Source organism: Leptonychotes weddellii, chromosome 15 (assembly GCF_054177405.1).
Source record: "Leptonychotes weddellii isolate Sample4059 chromosome 15, ASM5417740v2, whole genome shotgun sequence".
In the NCBI taxonomy this organism is placed as follows: domain Eukaryota; kingdom Metazoa; phylum Chordata; class Mammalia; order Carnivora; family Phocidae; genus Leptonychotes; species Leptonychotes weddellii.
In genome coordinates this window covers 21,292,387-21,316,646 of record NC_138383.1, presented here as the reverse complement: position 1 = coordinate 21,316,646, position 24,260 = coordinate 21,292,387, and the positions used below count along the sequence as shown (strand labels likewise).

The 24,260-nt window shown below is 39.6% G+C and overlaps 1 protein-coding gene across 1 annotated transcript in view; it reads left to right on the top strand.

The window, feature by feature from the left end:
• The window catches only part of SKAP1 (src kinase associated phosphoprotein 1), a 266,750-nt gene that overhangs the window by 37,056 nt on the left and 205,434 nt on the right, over window positions 1–24,260 (top strand). Inside the window, exon 3 of the mRNA XM_081805143.1 lies at window positions 17,293–17,318. Within this exon, the coding sequence (XP_081661269.1) occupies window positions 17,293–17,318 (26 nt within the window). The remainder of the gene's footprint in view (window positions 1–17,292; window positions 17,319–24,260) is intronic.

The following is a 24,260-nucleotide window of genomic DNA, read 5'->3' as shown; positions in this document are numbered from 1 at the left end:
GTGATGGACTCTGAAAAACAAACTGAGGGTTCTAGAGGGGAGGGGGGTGGGAGAATGGGTTAGCCTGGTGGTGGGTATTGAGGAGGGCACATTCTGCATGGAGCACTGGGTGTTATGCACAAACAATGAATCATGGAACACTACATCTAAAACTAATGATGTAATGTATGGGGATTAACATAAGAATAAAAAAAAAAAGAAATGTAAAATCTCAGGCTCCATTGAATCAGACCTACTGAATCAGAATCTGCATTTCAATACGATCCTGAGGTTATTTGTATGCATATTCACATTTGAGAAGCATACTTTTAATTTTATTTCAAATTCAGTTTTTCGGAACTCAGAATACATATTTCCAGAGATTATTAACTCTTTAAGGGTATGGATGATCTTACGTTAATTAAAAAAAAAAAAGTCACATGCTGGCATGTGGTATGAGCTCCGTAATGTGAGTTGAGTGAATGGAGGGGAGGGGCGACTGTTAGAACCAAAAACTGTGTTTTTAGGTCCTAGGCTAAAACTTAAGAGACCCTCTTTATTAGGACATTTATTATGTAGTAGCCAGCCCCACATACTCTTTTCCAAAGATAGGATGCTTTCTTTTTACTGTTAGGGGGTACAGGACCTTTGTAGACATGGTGCCCATCTCTTCATATATCTGCTATGATAACGTCTCTCTAACATTCTGTGAGAAAAGATGACCAGACCGCTGAACCTACACTGGCATTCCTCAGGAGCATGGATGCCAGTCATTCCCACCATCTCTGTAAGCTATCACCAGCCCTCTGCTTCTGGTCATCATCCTTCCTACGCAGTTTGGCATGTCCTTGTCTCTGCCGTCTCTCATCTCTCCTGATGACTTCTCCTCTAGCCCTTTCCCCTGTGTTTCTTAGGATCCATGTCTTTTTTATAATCAAAGTCCACTGCATCCTCAACCACTTTGCTCCATCTCTGCCTTAGTAAAACACAGCTCTTCTGCAGGACACTGTTTTGCTTGCAGTCATCTTAAATAGAATTTGCTTACTTTCTGGAAGTGCTGTTGGCATTCTTCAAGCTCCTTGCTGCCACTTCTAGACTTTTCCCATTCAATCTTGTCCCAACCTCTCCCCTTTTGAGATGTGTCTACATAGCTTTACAGTTCTCTGCCCCTCTGTCATCTTTTTTTTTTTTTAAGATTTTATTTATTTATTTGAGATAGAGTGAGAGAGAGAGAGCATGAACCGGGGGACAGAGGGAGAGGGAGAAGCAGGCTCCCCACTGAGCAGGGAGCCCAACGTGGGGCTCCATCCCAGGACCCTGGGATCATGACCGGAGCCAAAATCAAGAGTCAGTCGCTTAAATGACTGAGCCACCCAGTAGCCCCAAATCTCTCCTAATATTAAGAAAAACATTACATCCTACACAGTGATTCCCTTTCCAGTGACTATTCTGTATTTTTTTTTTTATAGACAGAAGCCTAGACTAGCCATTTCTGGTTTCCTCTTCTCTGGTCACTCCTCATTCCTCTGTGATCTAGCCTCTGCTCTTATCAAGTTACTCTTGCCAAAGTACCAGTAACTCTAATTGCCACATCCAGAGTACACTGTTCACTTACTTGGTCTCTCTGCAGCATCTGACACTGTTAATAGCTTCCTTTTCCTCAAAAAGCTAAAAAAAAAAAAAAAAAAAGCAACTCTCCTTCTGTGCGTTCCCATGATAATAGTCTCTCCTGGTTTTCTTTCTTCCTTGCATTATACACTCTTTTTTTTTTTTTCCCTAGGCTCGTGCTTGGGTTCATTTTTCTGCCCTGCCCCCTTTAGTGTTGCCCCTCAGGCTTGCCTCTGTCCTCATCACATTCTTCTTAGGCAGTTGCACCCATGTCCACAACTCCATGACTTCCTCTCCGGCTCTACGGCTCAGCTGCAGTTCTCTGGGCAAGGCTTCAGACAGCATATTGGTAGCTCCTTTTGGGTGTCTTAGAGATCACAAAGTTCACAAAGCTGGGGCAGACCCTGCTGGATACCTACCCAGCAGGCACCCTCCATTCTTCCTTGACAACAGAACCCTACCAGCCTAGGGATGAATCATGATTTGAAAGCCAAGTCAGACTTCTGATAGCCTCTCACAGGACAGTCTTATGCTCGGGAGATGGTAGTATATTGAATGATGTAGCCACCTTAATATATGACTGTTATACGGTGTTGGAGCAGAAATACTGCAAGAGCCTCGGCCCTTCATGCCACTGTTGGGCCCCTGCATCAACCCTGGAATCACCTGTCTCCAGACCTTCTGTTTTGAAGGGAAAATAAACTTCTCTTTATTTAAGCCCATGTCAGTTGGGTGTTCTGTTATGGTAGTCAGAAAAATCCTGACTTAAGTGTCCAGAACTGAACTCACTATTTTATATTCTGCTCACCCCTAATGCCTAACTCTGCTTTCCCTAGGCCCAGGCCCCCAAGGAAGAATCCTGGGCATCATTCCTGACTCCTCTCTCTTTACTCCCCAAGCCATCAACAAGCCTATTGATTCTTTATCCTAAATCAGTCTTCTCCTCTCCCTTTGTCACTGGCTAAACTTCAGCCTCCATAAAGTCTTACTCAGAGCATTGCAAAATTCTCCTTTCTGGTTCTTTGTCTCGAGTTTCTCCCTGTTCCAGTTATTCTCCTCTGTTCTGTTGAAAGGGCAAACTTAAAAATAAATAAATAAATAATTTAATCATACATGCTATATAAGATTTATTGACGTGGAACGATAAGATATACTATAAGTGAAAAAGTAGGTTAGATATATATGTAAAACCTCAGAGAAAAATGTCTGAAAAAAATCCACCAAAATGTTTTGTTTTGTTTGTTTGTTTGTTTTAAAGATTTTATTTATTTATTTGACACAGAGAGAGAAAGAGAGAGAGAGTACAAGCAGGGGGAGTGGCAGGTAGAGGCAGAGGGAGAAGCAGACTCCCCGCTGAGCAGGGAGCCCGATGTGGGGCTCGATCCCAGGACCCCGGGATCATGACCTGAGCCAAAGGCGGTTGCTTAACCAACTGAGCCACCCAGGCGCCCCTTGTTTTGTTTTTTAAGTTAATGTATTTAAGTAATCTCTACACCCAACGTGGGACTTGAACTCATGACCCCCAGATCAAGAGCCACATGCTTTTCTGGTTGAGCCAGCCAGGTGCCCTGCCCCCACGAAAATGTTAATGACGGTAATCTCTGGCAAGTGGAGTTTGAGTGATTTTTAATTACTCCTTTCGTTTATTTGTATTTTCCAACTCTGCAGTGAATATGTATTTAATCCTAAATCATTGAGATCAGAGCCTTTCCTGTTTTAAAAGGGGCAGAGATTTAATAGCCAAAGAGTTTTTGGTTTCCAGGTGGAAAAGGAGTTGGAACTGAGGGGAAAGAGATGTAGAAAGAGGAAATTAGTCTTTAATTGTGTCGTGAAGCCTTGGGTCACTCCTGCACAAATAAACAACTGTATGTGGAGGTGTTTTACTCTGTACCAAACACACACACACACACACACACACCCATAAATGCACATGAAAGTGAAATTATTTTTGAGCCATATGAAATACAGCAGTCCTCTGAGTAATTTTTGATGATTTTGCTAAAATAAGTTTTTTTTTTTTTAAATAAAGGAAGTTCATTCTCAAGGTCTTCAATAGATGAAGTATCACTGACTGAGGACAACGTTCATTTCTTAGATATTATCCCTTTGAGCTGCACTGAACTGACACAGGATGAATCCTTCATTAGAAAAGGATTATCTACATTCTGTGGGACTATCTAGTAAAACATTGGCATTTGTGGGACTAGTTTCCCAAAGTGATGGTGCTTGAGTAAACCATTCACTTCCTCCTTCTCAAAACATCAGTCACCATGATTGATTTTTATGTTGGTCATAAAGAGAAATGGAATCACCTAAGAGCAGGGTAAAGATTACAAGCCCGAAGAAGTTAATTTACTTAACAAATATGTATTGGCTATTTGTTTACTCTTTGTTGGGCACGATGCCAGGCTATCAAGATAGTGTCACATATTACATATCCCTGTTTTCCAAGAAGTTATTGGGCCAATGAGTGGCCAGACTCATGACCAGAGCCAGCATGGAGACCACTGCTCACAGATACCTTCTCTAGAAGGTCTGAAATGTCTGGGTCCCATTCGTTGCATACCTTTTCACCATTTAGAAATGTATTTAGGCTCATCACCTTTTAAAATACAAATTCACCTGGAGGGTTAAGAGATTTTTGAGTGTACATTAGCTGTGTTTGATGGTTTTCTTCTAACTTTTGGTTAAGATGACTGTGCTGAGGAAATTCAGCAACCAGTGAGCTGTCGAACCTCTATTATGGGCAATGAACAGTGCTAGGTACACTGAAAGTTATCAAGCATCAGAGGATCCTTTTCCTTGGGAAGAATGACGGCTCCAGAGACTCTGACATCTGCAATTTAGGAATGATAGTCACAGCCAACATTCACCGCACACGTACTATATGCCAGGCCCATTGTCAAGGGCTTTACATATATTATCTCATTTAATCCGTGTATGTGAAATGGATACCGAATGATCCCCATTTATCAGATGAGAAAACTGAGGTTCAGGAAGGTAATGATGTGCTCAAGGTTACACAAATGTTAGGTTCTGGAATTTGGATTTGAACCCAGCCAGTATGACTGTTAGGCCAGCACTCTTTTGAGGCTCAATTTCTTCATGAAAAGTGAATAATGTCACTTCATTCATTCAACAGATGTTTACTGAGCAAATACTATGTGCAAAGCATTTTTGTGGTGAATATGACACAGGTTCCAGTCCTCCTGTAACTTATTTTTGAGCAGGATAAACCAAATAATTATACGATACATTCACCTTGTAGGATTGTTGTTATGCATATAAAAGTGCCTAATATAATTCATGTTACATAATTAGATACCCCCAAAATATTCCCAAGAAACTTACAACCCAATGGGAAAGATAAAAAAGGATGCACAAATAACTATATCTCAACATATATTGTGGCTAAAGCTTTAGAAAAGGTACACATAGATCATGCTGTGAAATCCCAGAGACAGAAGTCACTTCTGGCCGGTGGGTTATGAGAAGCCTTCAGGGCTGTGAGATGACATCATAGCTTGGCTGTGGGATGGGTTTTTGGTGAGATACATTGCACCCAAAAATAGCAGGTACAAAGATACAGAGAGGATAAAGTTTAACCATATTTGGGAACCAATCGGTGATTCAGTTTATTAGGTATAAGGGAGTAATGGGAGAGATAAGCTGAAAAAGATAGGATGGAACCAAATTATGGAAACGAGAGTTTTGACTGAATTTTGGAGGGGGAAGAGGTAATTTAGGAGAGGAAAGCACAGGGCAGGGGTGTGTAAGCTGATGCTTTAGCAGGGAGCTATGGAAAACATGTGAATCCTTGGCACCTGGGTAGTCCTTGGCCACTCGGAGGTGGGAGATGGTTGCAAAGGCAAAGAGGGTAAGAATGTCAAAGTTCACCTACGTTTCCTATGCCCAGAGAAGGAAGACATATCATTTCTCCCTCTCATTATCTTTTGCTTTGAGGACACCAACTTCATGTTTATATCTGTGGTTCTATAGCTGGCTTTGGCTTGTTATGGGCTTAATAAGCTTTTATGGATAGCCAGGTAACCTAACCACTTCTCAGAACTTTATGGAAAAATACATTCTAAATAGCCAACTTTACGCTTCCACTTTTGAAATGTGATTGGTTTGTAAATGAAAGATTGTATTTACTACTATTCTTCAGATCTGTTAACAAGATTTAATAGGTTTTTGAAGCTGGCCCAGAAAACTTAACACTATCTATTACTTTGTTTCATTAGGAAAATGCATTCCAAGGTCCAAACAACAGGAAATGGGACACAGTCAGTACTTGAACTGGGGGCTACCTGTCTAGAATTTTCTTAACAGACAACTGTTGACAAAATACCCATTTCCTTTATATTGTTTTCCAAACTTGCCTGATCATATGGATTACCTGAGGATCTTGTTGAAAATACAGATTAAAAAAAAAAAAAAAAGAAAATACAGATTTTTAGGTCTCTACCCTGGAGATGTTAATTTTCTAGGTCTGGGGTGGTCTCTGGGAATTCATGTTTCAGTAAGGGCTCCAGGAGGTTCTTAAAATCAGGCAAGTATATGTAAAAATCTTTATCAGAAGACTTCATTCTTTTTTTTAAGGTAAGACACTACTTTGGTTTTCAAATGAATTTGAATAGCGAAGGGGAATGATGGAGGAAGGATTTAACTGGAAAGAATGAGTTGAGGCTGTTTTTTGGGTGGTGAGGAGGGAAAATTTTAACCGACAGAAAAATTTTACAGGCAAGGCTTAGGACCAGCAAGTGACTGACAACATTTCAACCCAATTGGCTTGTAGGGTGAGGGATGGGGATAGGTTCAGCAGCAAATGGCCTTGGTCCTTCCCTTGGCCTGATGTTTGCCTGCTGCCTTTTGTGCTTCCTGCTGGCCTGGCAACATGGGGAGACACTTCTTGATGCTGGAGAATCCCTTGAAGTGTGACAGAACCGAAATCCTGGCCCCACAATGGGTCAGGTAAGTCCTGGGATTGAACGGTTGGTTGATTGTAGATGAACTGCTGGTGACCCCTGACCTGTATTGATACAGCCTTGGAACTGATCACATAGTCGTTAGCCTTTAGATCAAAGTAATTCCATCAAAATAAATTTTGATAACTGTGTACTTCCTGTAAGGGTTTAATATGACTGCGAGAGATACTATACAAAGAAATAAATGGCCAAGCATTGTATTTTAGTTTAGAATCTTGTACAATTAGGAAAAAGCTCAAGTTGAGGGCAAAACTGAAACAATTTAAAAATGATTTCTGAATTTCTGTGTACATCTCAATTCCTAACTGGAAGAAAGCATATACATAAGGGTATGAAATTTTTAAAATATATCGGTAATTCATTGTAGCTCTTGGAGTGGTTACCAGTAGAAGCCTGCATTCTCAATTCTATTTTTATATACTTACTCAGTTTTGGAGCAGTATGAATGAGTGAAATAATATTATGTCTTTAATTAGGATTCTGTTGTTATTTTTCAATTAATCTGTGTCAGTAGCTTTAGCATTTCTATTAAATCATTTTCTTCATGAAAGCTTTTAATGAAGAAACAAATTGATTGTATTTATATATTGGATTCTTGCCACTACAATGTGTATTCGGTCGTGTCTTTTGAAGTATACTTTTGCTAGTCATATTGTGGTTATTCTTTGAAACCAGTCTTGGGGCGGGGGGATTCTTCATTTGGATGAAGGTTTTAATTTAACAAAGTTTCTTATTTTTTTATCTTTCTCTTCCTTTTCTTCTCCTCCTTTAATTCTCTTTCTGCTTTTCCCTCTTGTCTTTGTGTGAGTAATTTAGAGGAAAATGAAAGTCTCTCCCCATCTTCTTTGGGATAAAATCCACACCCCCATGGCATTATCTGGAGAACCTTGCCTGCTGCCTGCATCTGCAGCCTCGTCTCTGACCCCTCTCTGAAATGCACTCTGTGCTCCACTCGTGCTGAATTCAGACAGCCCTTCTGTTTCTCTTGTCCATTCACTTTTTTAGCAAGCATTTATTGAGCACAGCTCTGTGCCACTGCCCCTTGAGGGCCCAGTGACATAGAGAGACAAGAGGATTGTGGTGCTGCTGAGAGGTGTGCACAGAGGTGCCATGAGAGCACCTTACACAGGTGACAGAATTGAGCCTCAAAGGTTCACTGGGAGAAGAAGGGGCACGATGGAGAAAGTGCGCTGGCAGAGAGAGCAGAGACATGTGAGAGCAGCATTGTGAACAGAGCAAGGGAGGACCTGAAGGCTGGGGCTGGAGTAAGCCACTGCAGGGTTTTTTTTTGTTGTTTTTAAAATATTTTATTTATTTATTTGATAGAGAGAGACACAGCGAGAGCAGGAACACAAGCAGGGGGAGCGGGAGAGGGAGAAGCAGGCTTCCCGCTGAGCAGGGAGCCTGATGCGGGGCTCGATCCCAGGACCCTGGGATCACGACCCGAGCTGAAGGCAGACGCTCAACGACTGAGCCACCAGGCGCCCCAGCCACTGCAGGGTTTTAAGCAGGGCAATGACAAAACTGGGCTTGTACTTTAGGTCATTAGAATAACGATGGTGCTAAGGACATAACAGCTGACATTTACTGAAGGCCTGCCAGGTGCCAGGCGTAGTGCTCAGTTCTTCATGTGCATTATCTCAGTTAATCCTCCCAAAAAACATATGAGGCCGGTATAGTTAATATTTTTATTTTAAAGGTGAAACCAAGGGAGGGGGTGGGAGGATGGGCAAAATGGGGGAAGGGGATTGGGAGATAGAGGGTCCCATTTATGGAACGAATAAGTCATAGGAATAAAAGGCACAGCACAGGGAATATAGTCAATAATATTGTAATAGCATTGTATGGTGACAGGTGGTAGCTACACTCCTGGTGAGCACAGAATAACGTACAGACGTGTGGACTCACTATATTGTACACCTGAAACTGATGTAACATGGTGTGTCAACTCTACTTCGATTAAAAAAAGAAGATGAGGAGACCGAGGCTGCCGCCAAAGTCGGCCAGCTAGAAGATGGAAGAGCTGGGACTCCAACCCAGACCTGTCTGCAAAGCCTTTGCTCACCACTGCCCTTCCTTCTCCATCAGCACTGAGGAGAATGGGTCAGAGAGGAGCATGGTGGCAGGTGGACGTCTTAGGACATGGTGACATCAACCTGCATCAGGCATTTTGAAGGCTTGAATGAATTCAGTGCCTGTAGGGATGGAGAAGAGGTAGATTTAAAAGATATCAAGGGAGTAGAATGTGCAGGTCTTGGTGATGGGATGTACACAGTAATAGAGAAAGAGATGAAGGGATGGTCCCTAAGTTTCAGTTGGGTGGATGAAGATGTCAGCCGTTGAAACAGGGAACATGAGATAGGAGAGGTTTGGGACTGGTGGGACAGAGGATAGTCCTGAGAGAGAAGAGCAGAATAATGCTATCTCCTGTTTTTGCACATTTTAATTGATTGTTAAAAGTCTCTAATATGTATAGACACTATAGTCAAGTCTTGGGCCGTTGGTTTTTCTCCTACCCAGCCTGAGCACCAGTGTTCATGCCCTCCAGTGTTCTCTTGCTCTTTCGTCCTTTCATCTCCCAAGTCTAGCAGAATCCTAACCTCAGATCAATTCAACTGTCCACGTCTCTGCTCTTATATTTGGGCAGCTACTCAGTGTTGAAGAAAAATGACACAGTAGAAGTGCCTCTACTGTTAGGCTTAGTCTCCCACCTCAGCTGAACCCTTAATGACACCTGGCAGTGACCTTACATGACCCTAGTAGCAACTTTTCTAATCTTCCTCTTTCCCCCCTACCTCCCCAATCCTTAGCAGATTTATCATATCACTCTGGCATGACATTATCACCTACTTCACAAGATAAAACAAGAGGCTTTCAGGTTGGAAGCCACTCAGAATCTTGCCCTATCCCTTCCTCAAACATGTCTGCTTTGGGCCTCTGCCACCTGCTCTGATGAGCCCGGCCCCTCTGCATCCTGGGCCTGGCCTCTCTGTGACCCTCCCCTCCCCTACCAGGCATCTTCCTTTATCTGATCCCAGATCCTCCCTCAGCAACCCTTATCTGCAGGCAGTAAGACAGCTTCTGGCATTAGCCAGACCTGGATTCTTCTGGCCCCGGTTTTACCTTGTGTGTGTTTTGTGCAAATCCTATCACTTCGGCACAATTTGACTACTAGCCCAACCGGCCCACAGTTGGGGCTTTCCATACTCTCAGTCCCTCACAGAGTATCTGGCAAATAGTGGAGATTTATTAATGTTTGGGAGAACGAATGCAGTCTTCATAACTTGAGATATAGATGGTATGTTGGCATGTTAATGTTGAGAAATCCACTCGGCCTAGATGAGCGCTAAGAACTAGTCCAGCCTAAATATTTCTCTTGTAACTTTTGTTCTCAGGTGAATAATGTGACCATGTTCATAACAAGGGAAATACCAAAGGAATTTTCAAGTGAATGTCATGTTTTTGAACCTGCCTGCACAAGATAAACTGTGGTAGCTTCACAATGTGGACTTCTAAACTTCTATGATGCAATCACATAACCTCTCCATACTTCATTTTCTCATCTGGAAAGTGAGGGGTTGGATTAAATGACCTTCAGTGACCTTCCAGCTGTAAAATTGAATGAGTATAGGGTCCACAGTCACAGTGTCATGCAGATATCAGTTATTCACTAATCAGATAAGTAGGAGTCTTGGTGGTCTAAGAGTAGCTATTAACCTGAAGAAAGCAAAAAATAAAATAAAATTAGGTTCCAAGCATCAACACGGATAAAAATAACAGGACAAGAGCCAAAGATACCACAGTTTAAAATATAGTAATCAGCTGGAGTTCTTTGTGAGTGCTGCCTTGTTTTCTCCCATACACAAGTTTCGAACCAAAAGATATCTCTGATTTTCCTCTTGACACTCTGTTCCCAGCTCGCCTCCAAATCAAATCTCTTGTCTTTCTTCTTGGTCTCCAGTAAACTGCCTCTCAGGTTTTCTCCCTCCCATCAAGGCTGCATATTTCTGCTGGTTTGATCATGGTGGACATCATTTCCTATCCTTAAAATAAGCAAATCAACCAACCATCCAATCCTTCAGTTGCTCCCCTTTATCTATAGAAAGAAAAGAAAAATCTCAACTCTGACTTGACATTTATGGTCTTTTATTTTGTCACAACATACCTGGCTGGCTTTTTCTTTAACAGTTCATTGAGTTATAATTGGTTGCCTATCACATGCAGGGAGTATGGGGATTACATAGACATACAACCACAATTTGCAGTCTTGATGCTAGAACATAGGGGAAGGAATATTTTCAGTGTTGTGGTGAAAGACCATAATCATTGACTAGTTGAGAAAAGCAACCAGATTTCTTACTGTTGGTATCCAGGGTGGATGTTGAATTGAGCATAGCAGGGATTTTATGTAGTAAAAGTGTTATGGAAAACTCCAGTGATGAGTAAGGTCTTATTTCTTTTATTTCTTTTTTATTGTCTGGGAACAGACTTCTAAAAAAAATCAATACTGTCAACATTAGATAATGTTGCTTGTTTATTATTTAATAAAAGTTTAATTGTGACCATTTCATAAGTAGGAGACATTGTGTTGCCTTCCAGGGTGGGTTTCTAAAACTCGTGGATATAGACTCAAGACCACAGAAATATTACACCCAAAAAAAGGAACTAGGAACTTATTTTTTTTTTAGATTTTATTTATTTATTTGAGAGAGAGACAAACAGCCTGACAGGGGAGAGGCTCAGACGGAGAAGCAGGCTCCCCAGTGAGCAGGGAGCCCGATGTGGGACTCCATCCCAGGACTCTGGGATCATGACCTGAGCCTAAGGCAGTTGCTTAACCAACTGAGCCACCCAGGTGCCCCGGAACTAGGAACTTCTTATGGCAGGTCCTTCTATTACTTGAGTTATATGCTTGTCTGTTGTTACCATAGTATTTATTATTTACTATCTTAGATTGATGTCTGTTCATGTATAAATATCTCATTGTTTAGATTGTAAGCTCCTTGTAGGCAGATACTAAGGCCTGTCCTTTTTTTTTTTTTTTTTAAAGACTTTATTTATTTGACAGAGAGAGAGACAAGGTCCTGTCCTTTTGATGGATTAAAGGTACTGGGGCTAGAGGGGGCACCAGCTCCCCTCAAGGGGCCTTCCCATTGCTGCCTGACTGTTTCTGAGGCTGGTGTCCCGACCCCTGAGTCCCAGCCTCTGATGCCTCCACCAGGGACTTCCACCAGATGGTGCTCTTTTCCCATTTCTGTTCTTGGGTGTCACTGGCCATATGACCCTTTGCCACTTGCCCATTCTTTCTGCAAGGTAGTAGATGGAGCACTGCTACTAGAAAGAAAATTTGAAATCAAGTGAATCTTCCAAAGTAAGAAAAGAAATTATAGGAAATATCTACAGTGTACAGACTATTAACATTATTCAGAAAAGCCATTTCCTTGGACATGTATCAGTCTCTACCATGTGGCTCACTGATGAAGGTCAATTGCAAGGGGTTTTCCTAGTGTTATCAACTTGCTGTTGAAAGCCCCTGCTCAGCCAGGTTTCCATTTGAATTCCATTTCTATTATCAGTATAACACTTCATTCTTTGGAGATAGTCATTACCAAGAGAACAGAGTTGGTCAAGAGGGAAATAGAAGTCATCTCTGGACATCGAGTGGTGCAGACAGCCTATCCATTGAGAAGGCACCACTGTTTTGGTACAAAAACCAAAGTTCAAATTTACATCCTTCAGTCATCAAGAAGAGATTTGATTTTGTTTAGCAGGTGGTTTAATGAAGCAGAGAATGTATGATGTGTTTTAAATTTCCATAAGTCACAGGCAGAATAACATGTTTAATACTTCCGTTGCAAAAGAATTTCATTTAGATGTTCTAGATTTATAACATTACAGATGTTGGCCTTTGTGGGTAGCTAGTTTTATAATGCCATTACAACCTTATTCATCTAACCCAGAGGGTCTTATCATTTTGGAGGGAAAGAGTTATTGACATTTTGGGGAATCTAATGAAGTTTATGAACTCTTCTTCAAGAGAAAAGAAAATGTGGATTGCTTTTCACCTGCAATTTTTAGGAGTTCATGAGTCTTCTAAAGCTCAACTGTGGACTCTAAGTTAAAGATTTCTGATCTAACTACTCTCTAATACTAAGCTGTCTGACAATAATAGATTTGTTTTCTACATTACAGTCAATAGAAAAACAGTTAATGTGGGATTTAAAAGCTTGAGCTCTGGAACCAAGGAGACCTGGATACAAATCTGAGTTCTGCCATTTAATAGCTATGTGGTTTTGGTCAAATTGGTTGACCTACTGAGTTTCAGTTTCCTAATCTGTAAAATGGGAATAATAACAGTACTGACTTAATAGGGTTGTGATGAAGATTAAATAAAATAATACCTATAAAATGTATACATAACACAATGCCTAGCATATGTTAAGTGCTGAATATGCTAATTTTTAAATTATAATCAGGAAATGGAACTATTTTTCCTTCCTAGATATTTGCAATAATATGAGGGTAGTTACCGTTGTTACCTGTAGAGTTACCTCCTTCGCCAGGATCTAATTAGCTGGCTGAGTGGTGAAAGCTCTGAGTACTTTGATCTCAATAACCACGTTCATTCATTAGTTCCATGGTCAAGAGTTTGATACCCCCATCAAACTCCCCCCCCAATCTAATGAATAAGAGTTAACAGCTTCATTTTTAGCAGGAATCTAGTGTTCTGTGATTCTTGAGTGGCAAACTAGAGCAGTTTGTTTGCAGTTTGAAAGATACTGAAATATATCTGTAGACAGACTATATGTACTTTAGTCACCGTTTCATCCAAGGCACCAGAGCAAAGGACTTGTCATATAGAAGACATTCAACAAGGATTTGTTGATGGAGTGACTGAATTCTGTTAGGATAGTAGAAAGTCTTCAGAGAAAAAAATCATTTTTTTCTGAGTGTCTTTAAGTTAGATTATATTTTCAAGACTCTCCTTAATGTGTTATTAGAGTGCCCACTCTGGAACTAGTTGCTAGGATTGGAAACTTGTCTGCCTTATTACTAGCTGTGTAAACCATGGGCAAGTCATCTCGCCTCTCAATGACTTGGCTTCCTTATTTATAAAATGGGCATAATAATAGGGCTACAGGCAGAGGAATGAATTAATATAAGAGAAGTGTTTAGAACAGTGCCCCCAATATATTCGAGAAATCTTAACATTATTATTATTTGTCAGTTATTACTGCTGCTATAGTAGCCTCACGATCCCCTCACTATGGTGAATCCCATTTATTTGTTGTTACCGTCCCCTAAACTAAAGTTCGCTGAAAACCTCTCTAAATTTAGAAACACAAATAGCAAACTTTGTCTCACATGTAATGTAACTCTAAATTTTCTAGACTCTATTCTGCAGAGCCGACAAAATGTTAGGAAATTTTGTTCTTCCATTTTCATTTTTGGAGGATCAAGTAAAGATGGATTTATTTTGACTGAATGTGAAAACAATAATCATCAATATGGTTGCAGCAATTTCTGTCTGCTCGTTCTGTACTCATCTTTTTCCAGTTCCAAATATCATTTGCATGGACCTGATGATGTTGAGTATGTATATTGCAGCAGAGTGATAGCTTCCTTTTCATATTGAAGCTGAAGCTTCAAAGGGAAGATTAAAGGAGTGTTTGTTATCTATCTGCACAGGCCTGATATGAAATTCTCAGAGGCCTTTAGGATAAACACAACTCTGTGTGTGTGTGTCTGTATGCCTTTTCTTCTATGTAATTCTATTGTGGTGTTTGTATTTTGTTTAAAATGTCTAGTTTCAGACTTGTTGGAGTCTCTGGCTAAAGGATAATTGTTTTCAGAGTGAAGGATAAGAATTAGAAGATGTGGGCAGGATTTGACTAAATGCCTCCTAAGGAGTGTAGAATTCTCTCGTGTGGGGTCATTTTTCCAGAGAATGTGATGAAGATCATCCATAGGATATGTTTAATGAGACAAGATCAAGACTTTAAATGTGTTGTGCCCAGCAGAGAATAATCCATGGTACCCTCCAGTGAGGGATGATATTGCTCACCTTTTGGCTTTGTCTTTTAGAATTATCCTCTGTGTGTGTGTGTGTGTGTGTGTGTGTGTGTGTGTGTGAACAAACTTTCTTTAGGGTTGTTGCACAATTAAGACTTAGAGTAAGACGAAGGGGAAAAGGTAGGGTAGCAAGATTGTTCTATACCTTCTGAAAGTGAAAGGAACTAAAATTCCACTTCATGCCATTCCATGTCAAGTTCTACATATGATTTTTACTGACAGAAATATTTAATTACAACATCATCAAGATTAAGGCAGATTCCGCTATTTAACATCAACTCAATAGACCTGCTACTTTATTTAATACTGTTGAATTCTTTCTCTGTAATCAGCCTTCTTATGATACAGCTACCATTCGCAGAAGCAATACTCTTAGTGTATGTGAACTTATAAGATCTTCTTAACTAAAAAGAGAAAGCAGGAAACCAGCGTCACTTTACAGTAGGTAGAGAAGGGGACTGAAAATGTGCGTGTGCATTGGAGTGGGGATTGTGGGGAAGAGAGGACAAAAGAAGAGGTTAAGGTCATCAATAACATGTTTTACCTATTGAACAATTTGCCAAGAGTTGGCCTTTTAACTGCCCAAGCATGGCTCCATTTTGTTTTCTGGGTCAATAAATGAGAACAACATTAGTTAGCGAAGTTCCTGCTATTGCCATCATATACATTTTGGAAGGAGTACACCCCCCCACACACAGTTGCACAGGCTCACATTCTAATTTCTATTTATATTGAATTGGAGGTTGAGTAATGATTGGAATCAAGGGCTAGAGCAGTGCCTCCAGAGAAGATGGGAAACAGCAAGAACATAGAAAATTGCTTGCCCCTTTGATGATTTACTTGATTAACTGTGTTTTATAGAAACGAGTTTGATGGAAAAGCTCTTCACAGTGGCCAGGTACAGTGGAAACTGCACCATCTGCTGGTGGGGGGGGGATTGACCTGTCATACTAATATATACAACTTGTTTTAAGTTACAGCCACTCTCAATCTACATATGCCTTCCTATTGACATGGACATCCTTCTTCCCACCTGCTGCAGCTTTACCTTTTCCACCCCTTCCTCCTATTAGTCCCTCTCCCCCTTTCCACTGCAGATGTCAGAGCTGTCCTGAACTTTCCGTCCCTGTCATCCAAGTATCTCACATTTCCCTTCACCTGATTGCCAGCCCAGAACTCTTCTGGGAAAAGAAAGGAATAAGAAAAGAACCAGGAGGCTTCTCCATCTTCTCTTCCTTATCTCTGATAATTCATCTTCTCTTCCTTATCTCTGATAATTTCCCACAAATGCATCTCTGAATTATGGCAACACATTCCCACTTATCTCCTACTTCTCCATTTCCTGAACTTTAGTCTTATAAAGAAATAACCTCGATACTCACTGGGATGATATTTGTCTCTAACGTAACCTCACCTTATTTCAGCCATGTGTGTGCTGGAAGACACACCTCATTATTACCTATGTACTGTCTTTTTCTTAATCTTTTATTTTGGGTTATGGATTCTTTTAAGAACTGAACTCTTTCCCAAGGAAAAAAAAGTGTTCAAATGAACGTGTACTCTCCTGAGAGGTCAAGATGAGGATAGAAAAATATTCATTCTATTTAGTGGCATAGAATTATGTCCATTGCAGGAATTAACATGTGGTTACTATAAGCAAGATTGGAGTATGTTGAGGAGTGAGTGGGAGGTGGAAGAAAACAGAAACTACAGACAACACTTTTTGAAAATTTCACTGTGATGTGAAGGGAAAGAGGACAGCAGATGGAGGGATTTGAAGAAGGTAAGGGAGGCTTTGCTTTATTTTTATGGCAGCATAAATACTGATGGAAAGGGCCAAGTTGAGAGGAAGAGGTTGAATATATACAAGAGAAAATCGATATAGAATAATGTAAGGTTCCTGTGAAGGTAGGAGGAAATGGAATCCAAAGTACAATAGACTTTTGTGGGTAGCCATCATGTAGAACATTGTTTCTATGGGGGAGTACAATTTAGATTCCAAATAAGTGACTTACAAATGATCCTTTCTGCCATTGCCATTTCATTAGTTTGAAGACTTGAAGGGTTATTGGTTTTGCCAATAATACCCCAAAATAAAAGAGGAGATGGGATGATACAGTGGACTGCAAAAGCCCCAGTCTTGGCACAGACACTGAAATGCTAGGTGACCTTGTGTCATTTGTTCATGCTTCACCTGTAAAATTAAGAATTTAGACCTAGAAGTATTTGAGGATGTGTTGGGGGGATGATGTTTTGGTTGTTATAACAACTGGGGGTACCACTGGTATTAGGTGCTGAGGACCAGTGATACTGATTGTCCTGTAATACACAGGTTGTCACAACAAAGAATTGTGGCCCTCCAAGCCTGTAGAGCTCCTGATGAGAAACTCTGGACTGTGGCTAAGTAACCTCTTAGGACCTTTCCAGCAACATGGTCAAAACTGTCTAAGGAGTTACAGTGAGTTAAATGCCACTGAGAATCTTCCAAATCTCAGGGACAACCCTTTCGTTTTTCTCAAAGTGGGTAGTGGCTTGGCTGGTTATTGACTAGCAAGCTTTTTGGACTAGGTGCTGTCTCTACCATATGCCAACCAAGACTGAAATACAAGTTTGACTTATCTCCATTCTTTTCCTTGTATTTCAGGTACTATTGGGATATTCAGCCCCAAGGTGAGTGCTTTTTGGCCATTTATGGTTTTACACTAAAGATATGTGGATGGCATTGTTTACTTCTGCGTCTTCTAAATAAGCTTCTACACAGAGTGATATTAGCCATTTCTAAGGAAAGTTAGTGGAGTGTTTAATTAACCTTCACCCTGCTGGGCTCCCCTGCTCTGCTTTTTAGCAACAAGAGGCTCTGATGCATCTGCCTTCTGAGTGGATTGGTGCTGGATTATTTTACAGAACCAAAGCTATAATATGCTTTTACTCCTTGAGCTTTGTCACATGACAACAGGATCCGCTAACATTCAAATAAAATGGTGGCCGAGTCCATAATAAAAACCTTGGGAGGGCTCCAACTCAGCTAATCCTTCATTTGCTCCAGAAATAAATTCCAGTATGTTACCTCCTTGGTCACAGTGCTTTTCCACACAGCCTGCCTGTCTGGCAGCAGAGAAATGTCAGAAATGGAGTAGTGTTGAAATTCCCACTAGAACAATGTTATCACATTTTAATATGAGCCCACTGCAGCCTCTGTGCTTCTAATTGCTTTCAAACCATTGTTTTCCTGCTTTTGCTTGATGAACCCAGCATCTGGCATGATTCTAAAAACTACAACAGACAGCTGTGTGCAAAATTAAAAAAAAAAAAAAAAGGACAGGATTAGAACATATTCTTAAAAGGTTCAAAATTGGAATTTTTTCCCCGAATTCAGTTTGAAGGGTTGTCTTTCTTTTTAGTACTCTGGTTGAGAATGTCAGAAACATCATTCTCAATATTAACTCTTAACCTATTATAAGTGGGGGATTTTTATTTTCTCAGAGAATCAGGGAGAGTTTTAGATCAAGCTTACAAATAGCTTTATGAACTATTTTGCTCTAAAACTTTTAAAATCAATTGTAAACTTTCCAGTTTTTCCATTCTCTTAATATTGTCAATGTATCCATTCTCAGTGAGCATAATACCTTAGAGAAATTCAAATTGTGAGGAATGATATTAGTTTTATGAAAATTTTAATTTTCCTAGATCATACTTTTAGTGTATTTCAAGTCTATTTAAGGTTTTCTTCAAAATCAAACTTTAAGAAATAAAAAATCTTACATATATAAAGCTTTTTGACTCTTGTAAATTGGTCATAGTATTTATAATATCTTAAATAATGCGATGTGGTGTTGCCATATATCTCACTGTCCTAAAGCACTTATGGCTAAAAACACAGACTGAGAATAGAGAATTATATGTAACAGTGTATTTTGCTTTGCAAAGTGCGAAATATGCTATTCAGGCAATGGCCCTGTATAGTTCAGGGTTTAACAGATGTCAGTCAAAATCCACAGGGGGCAGAACATGAATGTGAACTGGCAGAAATGAATGGAACTGTGAGGGTAGAATTAATTACCTAAAGGAGAAATAAAGAATTAGTGTCAGAGCTATGGTATAGTAATGTGTGGAGAAGAGAAAAGAATTCTGGAGTTGAACACAAGAGAGACTATATGGGGCTACAAAGACAAAGGGCAAATCTTAACCGGCATTGCAATCATCTTCCGGTTGACAGCAACTTCCACACAGCTTTTCTCTCTTAGGTAGAGCAGGCAAGGGGATGGTTGAAGAGTTCACTTAGAACAGAAGACTGTATTTACTTCTCCATGACGATTGGATATATGGAGCAAATTCTTTGCTCATTTAGAAGTAAATGTAGGGAAAGATCAAGTTGGAAAGCCCATACTTGTGTCTTGGCCCCAGCCTTGCTCCTCTCCCTAAGACATTTTTTTGGGGGAGGGGGTTATTTTTTACCTTTTGCTCTTTTGATCAGATCTTAGCTGATTGCTAAGTGCTTCAGAAACTTGCAGGGTGTGTGGGGCCGGTAACAGGTCTCTGTAAGGTACTACAGGACAGTTTAGGAATATGAAAAGTATAGGAATATGTAAATAAGAGAACAGCTGACAGAAGACTTTAAAAAGCCCTAGAAGACTAGGTAGTATTGGGAAGGGAGTGAGAAAAGACAGAAATGATGGCCTCAGATTTCCTTATCATTTTTATCTATGGCAGGATCCTCGTGCCTGAAGATGATGGGATGAATTTTATTGACTCCAGGCATTTGCCTAAATACACACTTGTATTCTTCAGGATATGTGGACTAAAATAGTCTGGTGCCTGGAAGGAAAATAGTTTTTTTTTTTTTAAGATTTTATTTATTTATTTGAGAGAAGTGGGGGGAGAGAGAGCATGAGCAGGGGTTGAGGGGGGCAGAGAGAGAGGGAGATGCAGATGCCCTGCTGAGCAGGGAGCCCGCCACAGGGGCTTGATCCCAGGGCCCCAGAATCATGACCTGAGCCAAAGGCAGATGCTTAACTGATTGAACCACCCAGGTGCCCCAGGAAAATAGTTCTTAATTATAAAAGATCCCTTATTTATAGATCTCTTTAGTAGCCCACAGTTAAACATCTGGTTATGGAAAAGTCTGTGATGAGTTGGTACAATGTGCTTTAAAGTTTACCCTTTAAAGAAAGATGCTTGGGAGGATGGACTATCTAGGCATAGAGAAGGTTGCAAATAAAATTTTTCTTATCCATCATTCCATTCAATCCCAGGTTTAATATGGTGGTGGAGTGACCATTGACTTGGCATGGTAGAAAGAGCATGGACATTGAGGCTTGACAGACCTAGTTCAAATCCTACCTATACCATTTAGCTAAAGGTCATCTGACCTTAGCAGATTGCCTAATTGCTCTGAAACTCAGCTTTCCCACCTATAAAATGGAGGATCTGCAGACACCGTGCTAAGTCCTTCATATGCACTATCTTATTTAATTCTCAGAACAGCCCTACAAAATAGGTACTAATAAACCCATTTGACAGACATGGGCACTGAGGCACAGAGAGGTTGAGAATCATTCAAGGTCATGCCCCTCAAGGATTCTAACTTGGTCAGGCTGACTCCATAGCATTTGCTTTTTAAAAAGTAATAGCTTTTGGGTGCCTGTGTGGCTCAGATGGTTAAGCGTCTGCCTTCGGCTCAGGTCATGATCTCAGGGTCCTGGGATTGAGTCCCGCATTGGGCTCCCTGCTCCTTGGGAGCCTGCTTCTCCCTCTGCCTTTCTCTCTCGCTCTGTCTCTCATGAATAAAAAAAAAAAATCTTTAAAAAAAATTAAAAAAAAAAAGTAATAGCTTTTTTGAGATATAATTCATATAATATAAAATTCACCCTTTTAAAGTATACAAGTCAGTGGTTTTTAGTATAGTCACTGAGTTGTGCACTCATCACCACTCTCTAGTTTCAGAACATTTTCGTCACCCCAGTAAGAAACTCCATGTTCATTAATAGCTCCAAAGCCCATGCTCTCCATCGCTGTACTTTACTACCTCGTTACAGTGCCGGTATGAGGACTAGTGGTAACGGGTAAGTTCTAGCATGCAACCTGGACAGTAAGAAAATGTAGATCGCATTTACAACAGTGTTAATGGCAATTCTTTCCCTCACATTTCCACCCAAATTTTCTTATCAGTCCACTGTCACCTTCCTGAATGATGTTCATTAGTAAAGAACGAAACATGGGGAAAATAAAACATAATCCAAATAATTTATTACTTTAATGTGGAAGGACCATAAATGAAAGAGCTCTTTTAATGAGCTCAAATATGATTGGAGAATGTGGGAAAGGCTTTTTATTTTTATTTTTTAATAAGACATAGATTCCTTTGACAATTCAGGTCCTGCTTGCTTTAAGAACTTTTTTTCTACTTAATGTTTCACTTAAAGTTACAAAGAAAATTCACTTGAATCTTTGCCATGGAGCTTTTACCATTTTATTACTCAGATACCCAAAACATGATATTGATCGGATGTTAAACACATATTAGTTTTACCTTTTAGATATGGTGACAGTATGACTTGATGGCATTGAGCAAACTGATTTACTTCATTATATTTAGTTTCCCTTTTTATAAAATGAGTTAATCATCAACAGCTAGAGTTTAATCAAATTTGAATGTCAAGGTATAATGTTTATAATTAAAAATTTATTGCTAGAAAAACATCATCATGAATATTAGAAAAATTGCCCACTATGGACCCAGACTCTAAAGCAAATTACACAATATTTAAATAAAAAATTTAAGAAAAACCTTATGTATATAAATACATATAACAAAATTCTTATATGTATATAAATATATATGTATATATACATATAACAAAAATTGCCCAATGGTCACTCACATTACATTTGTGATAGTGGTAAATAGGAACCAGTGAAATTTCTTACCAGCGTGAAGATTCTTTGAGTGTTTTCATGAATGGTGTAGAGAGTTTCTGAGAAAATGATTCAGTATATTTTAATAGGAAAAATTTCCATTGTGTGAGTCTTAAAAATCTTATGAAATGGCAAGCCTATATCCCTTGTCAAAGTAAATTGATGCCTAAAAATACAGCTTAGCAAAAGCAAATAATGCAAAGTGAGTAAAGAAATGCTATTATAAAGCCTTATTAACTATAGATTAAAAGAGATTTAATAATATATTTTTTAAAGATTTTATTTATTTGAGAGAGAGAGTGAGAGAGAGAGCACAAGAGGGGGGAGCGGGAGAGGGAGAAGCAGACTCCCCGCCGAGCAGGGAGCCCGATGCGGGACTCGATCCAGGGACTCCAGGATCATGACCTGAGCCGAAGGCAGTTGCCCAACCAACTGAGCCACCCAGGCGCCCAATTTAGATTAAAAGAGATTTAAAAGGCATATCAACTAATGTGTGGACCTCATTTTCATCTTGAGTCAGATAAACTATAAAAAGTTGTAGCTATGAGAGAATTTGAAATGTGAACACTGAATATTTTATAAGAATCTACTGTTGATTACATCAAACTAAAAACCTTTTGCACAGCAAAGGAAATCCTCAACAAAAAGAAAAGGCAACCTCCTGAATAGAAGATATTTGCAAATCATGCATCTGATAAGGGGTTAATTCCCAAATATATAAAGATACAACTTAATATCCAAAGTAAAAAAAACCCAAACAACCTGATTAAAAAGTGGGCAGAGGACTTAATAGACATTTTTCCCGAAGAAGACACACAGATGACCAACAGGCATGTGAAAAAATGATCAGCTTCACTAATCATCAAGGAAATGCAAATCAAAGCCACAATGAGATATCACCTCACACCTGTCAGATTGGCTAGTATCAAAAAGACAAGAAATAACAAGTGTTGGCGAGGATGTGCAGAAAAGAGAACCTTTGTACACTGTTGGTGGGAATGTAAATTGGTGCAGCCACTATGGAAAACAGTTCGCAGATTTCTAAAAAATTAAAAATGGAACTACTGTATGATCCAACAATTCTACTTTCAGGTATTTATCCAAAGAAAACAAAAACACCAATTCAAAGAGATATATGCACCTCTATATTCATTGCAACATTATTTACAATAGCCAAGATACGGAAGTAAGCCAAGTGTCCATCAATGGGTGAATGTTTTTTTTTTAAAGATTTTATTTATTTATTTGACAGAGACAGGGACAGCGAGAGCGGGAACACAAGCAGGGGGAGTGGGAGAGGGAGAAGCAGGCTTCCCGCCGAGCAGGGAGCCCAATGTGGGGCTCGATCCCAGGACTCTGGGATCATGACCTGAGCCGAAGGCAGCCTCTTAACGACTGAGCCATCCAGGCGCCCCTGGGTGAATGTTTGAAGAAGATGAGGCTGGGGCACCTGGGTGGCTCAGTTGGTTAAGTGTCTGCCTTTGGCTCAGGTCATGATCCCAGGGTCTTGGGATTGAGCCCCCCATGTAGGGCTCCCTGCTCTGTGAGGAGTCTGCTTCTCTCTCTCCCACTGCCTCTCCCCCTGGCTCATGCGCTCTTGAGCTCGCTGTCAAATGAATAAATAAAATCTTTAAAAAATATATGGATGATGAAGTATATTTATACAATGGAATATTATTCGTCCATTAAAAAGAATGAAATCTTGCCATTTGCAACAACATGGATGGATCTAGAGGGTATTATGCTAAGTGAAGTAAGTCAGTCAGAGAAGGACAAATACCATATGATTTTACTTATATGTAGAATCTAAAAAACAAAACAAATGAACAAACAAAACAAAGCAGAAACAGACTCATAGATAGAGGAAACAAATTGTTGGTTACCAGAGTGGGTGAAATAAGTGAAGGGGATTAAGAGGTACAAACTTCCAGTTATAAAATAAATAAGTGGTGGGGATGTCATGTACAGCATAGGGAATACTGTCAATAATATTGTAATAACTTTGTATGGTGACAGATGCTAACTAGACTTATCTTGGGGCCCATTTCATAATATATATAAATATTGAATCACAGTGATGTATCCTTGAAACTAATAGAAGATTGTATGTCAATTACACTTCAATGAAAAAAGAATCTATTGTTATTTTTTTAGGTGTGACAATGGTGTTACGCTTATATATTTTTTAAAAGAGTCCTTATCTTGGAGCGGTGTACACTGTGATATTTAAAGATAAAATAATAAATGTCTGACATCTATTAGTCAAAATAATATTTTGAATATTTTGAATATCAAATAGATATTCAAAATAATATGGGAGAGAAAGAAAGAAATGGAGTGGGGGTTTATATGAGACAAGATGGATCATAAATTGACTCTTGTTGAAGATGGATGATGTGTACATGGGGGTTTATTACACTGTTTTGTCTACTTTTGTATGCATTTAAAATTCTTCATAATGCAAAGATAAAAGAAAAAGAAATCCAGGTTGAGATTAATAAAAAATGTGGCATTATTCTTTTATTTCTATTGTGAGACGTAGTACATTAATGCATAAAATACTTTATGTATCTTAGACACAAAATACATAGAATAGTTAGCTTTTACAAAAACTTCAAGTTTAATATTTTGTGATGGAAAGAGCATGAGTCTTGACATCAGGCCTGAATTCGAATCCCAGCTCCTCTACTTACCAGC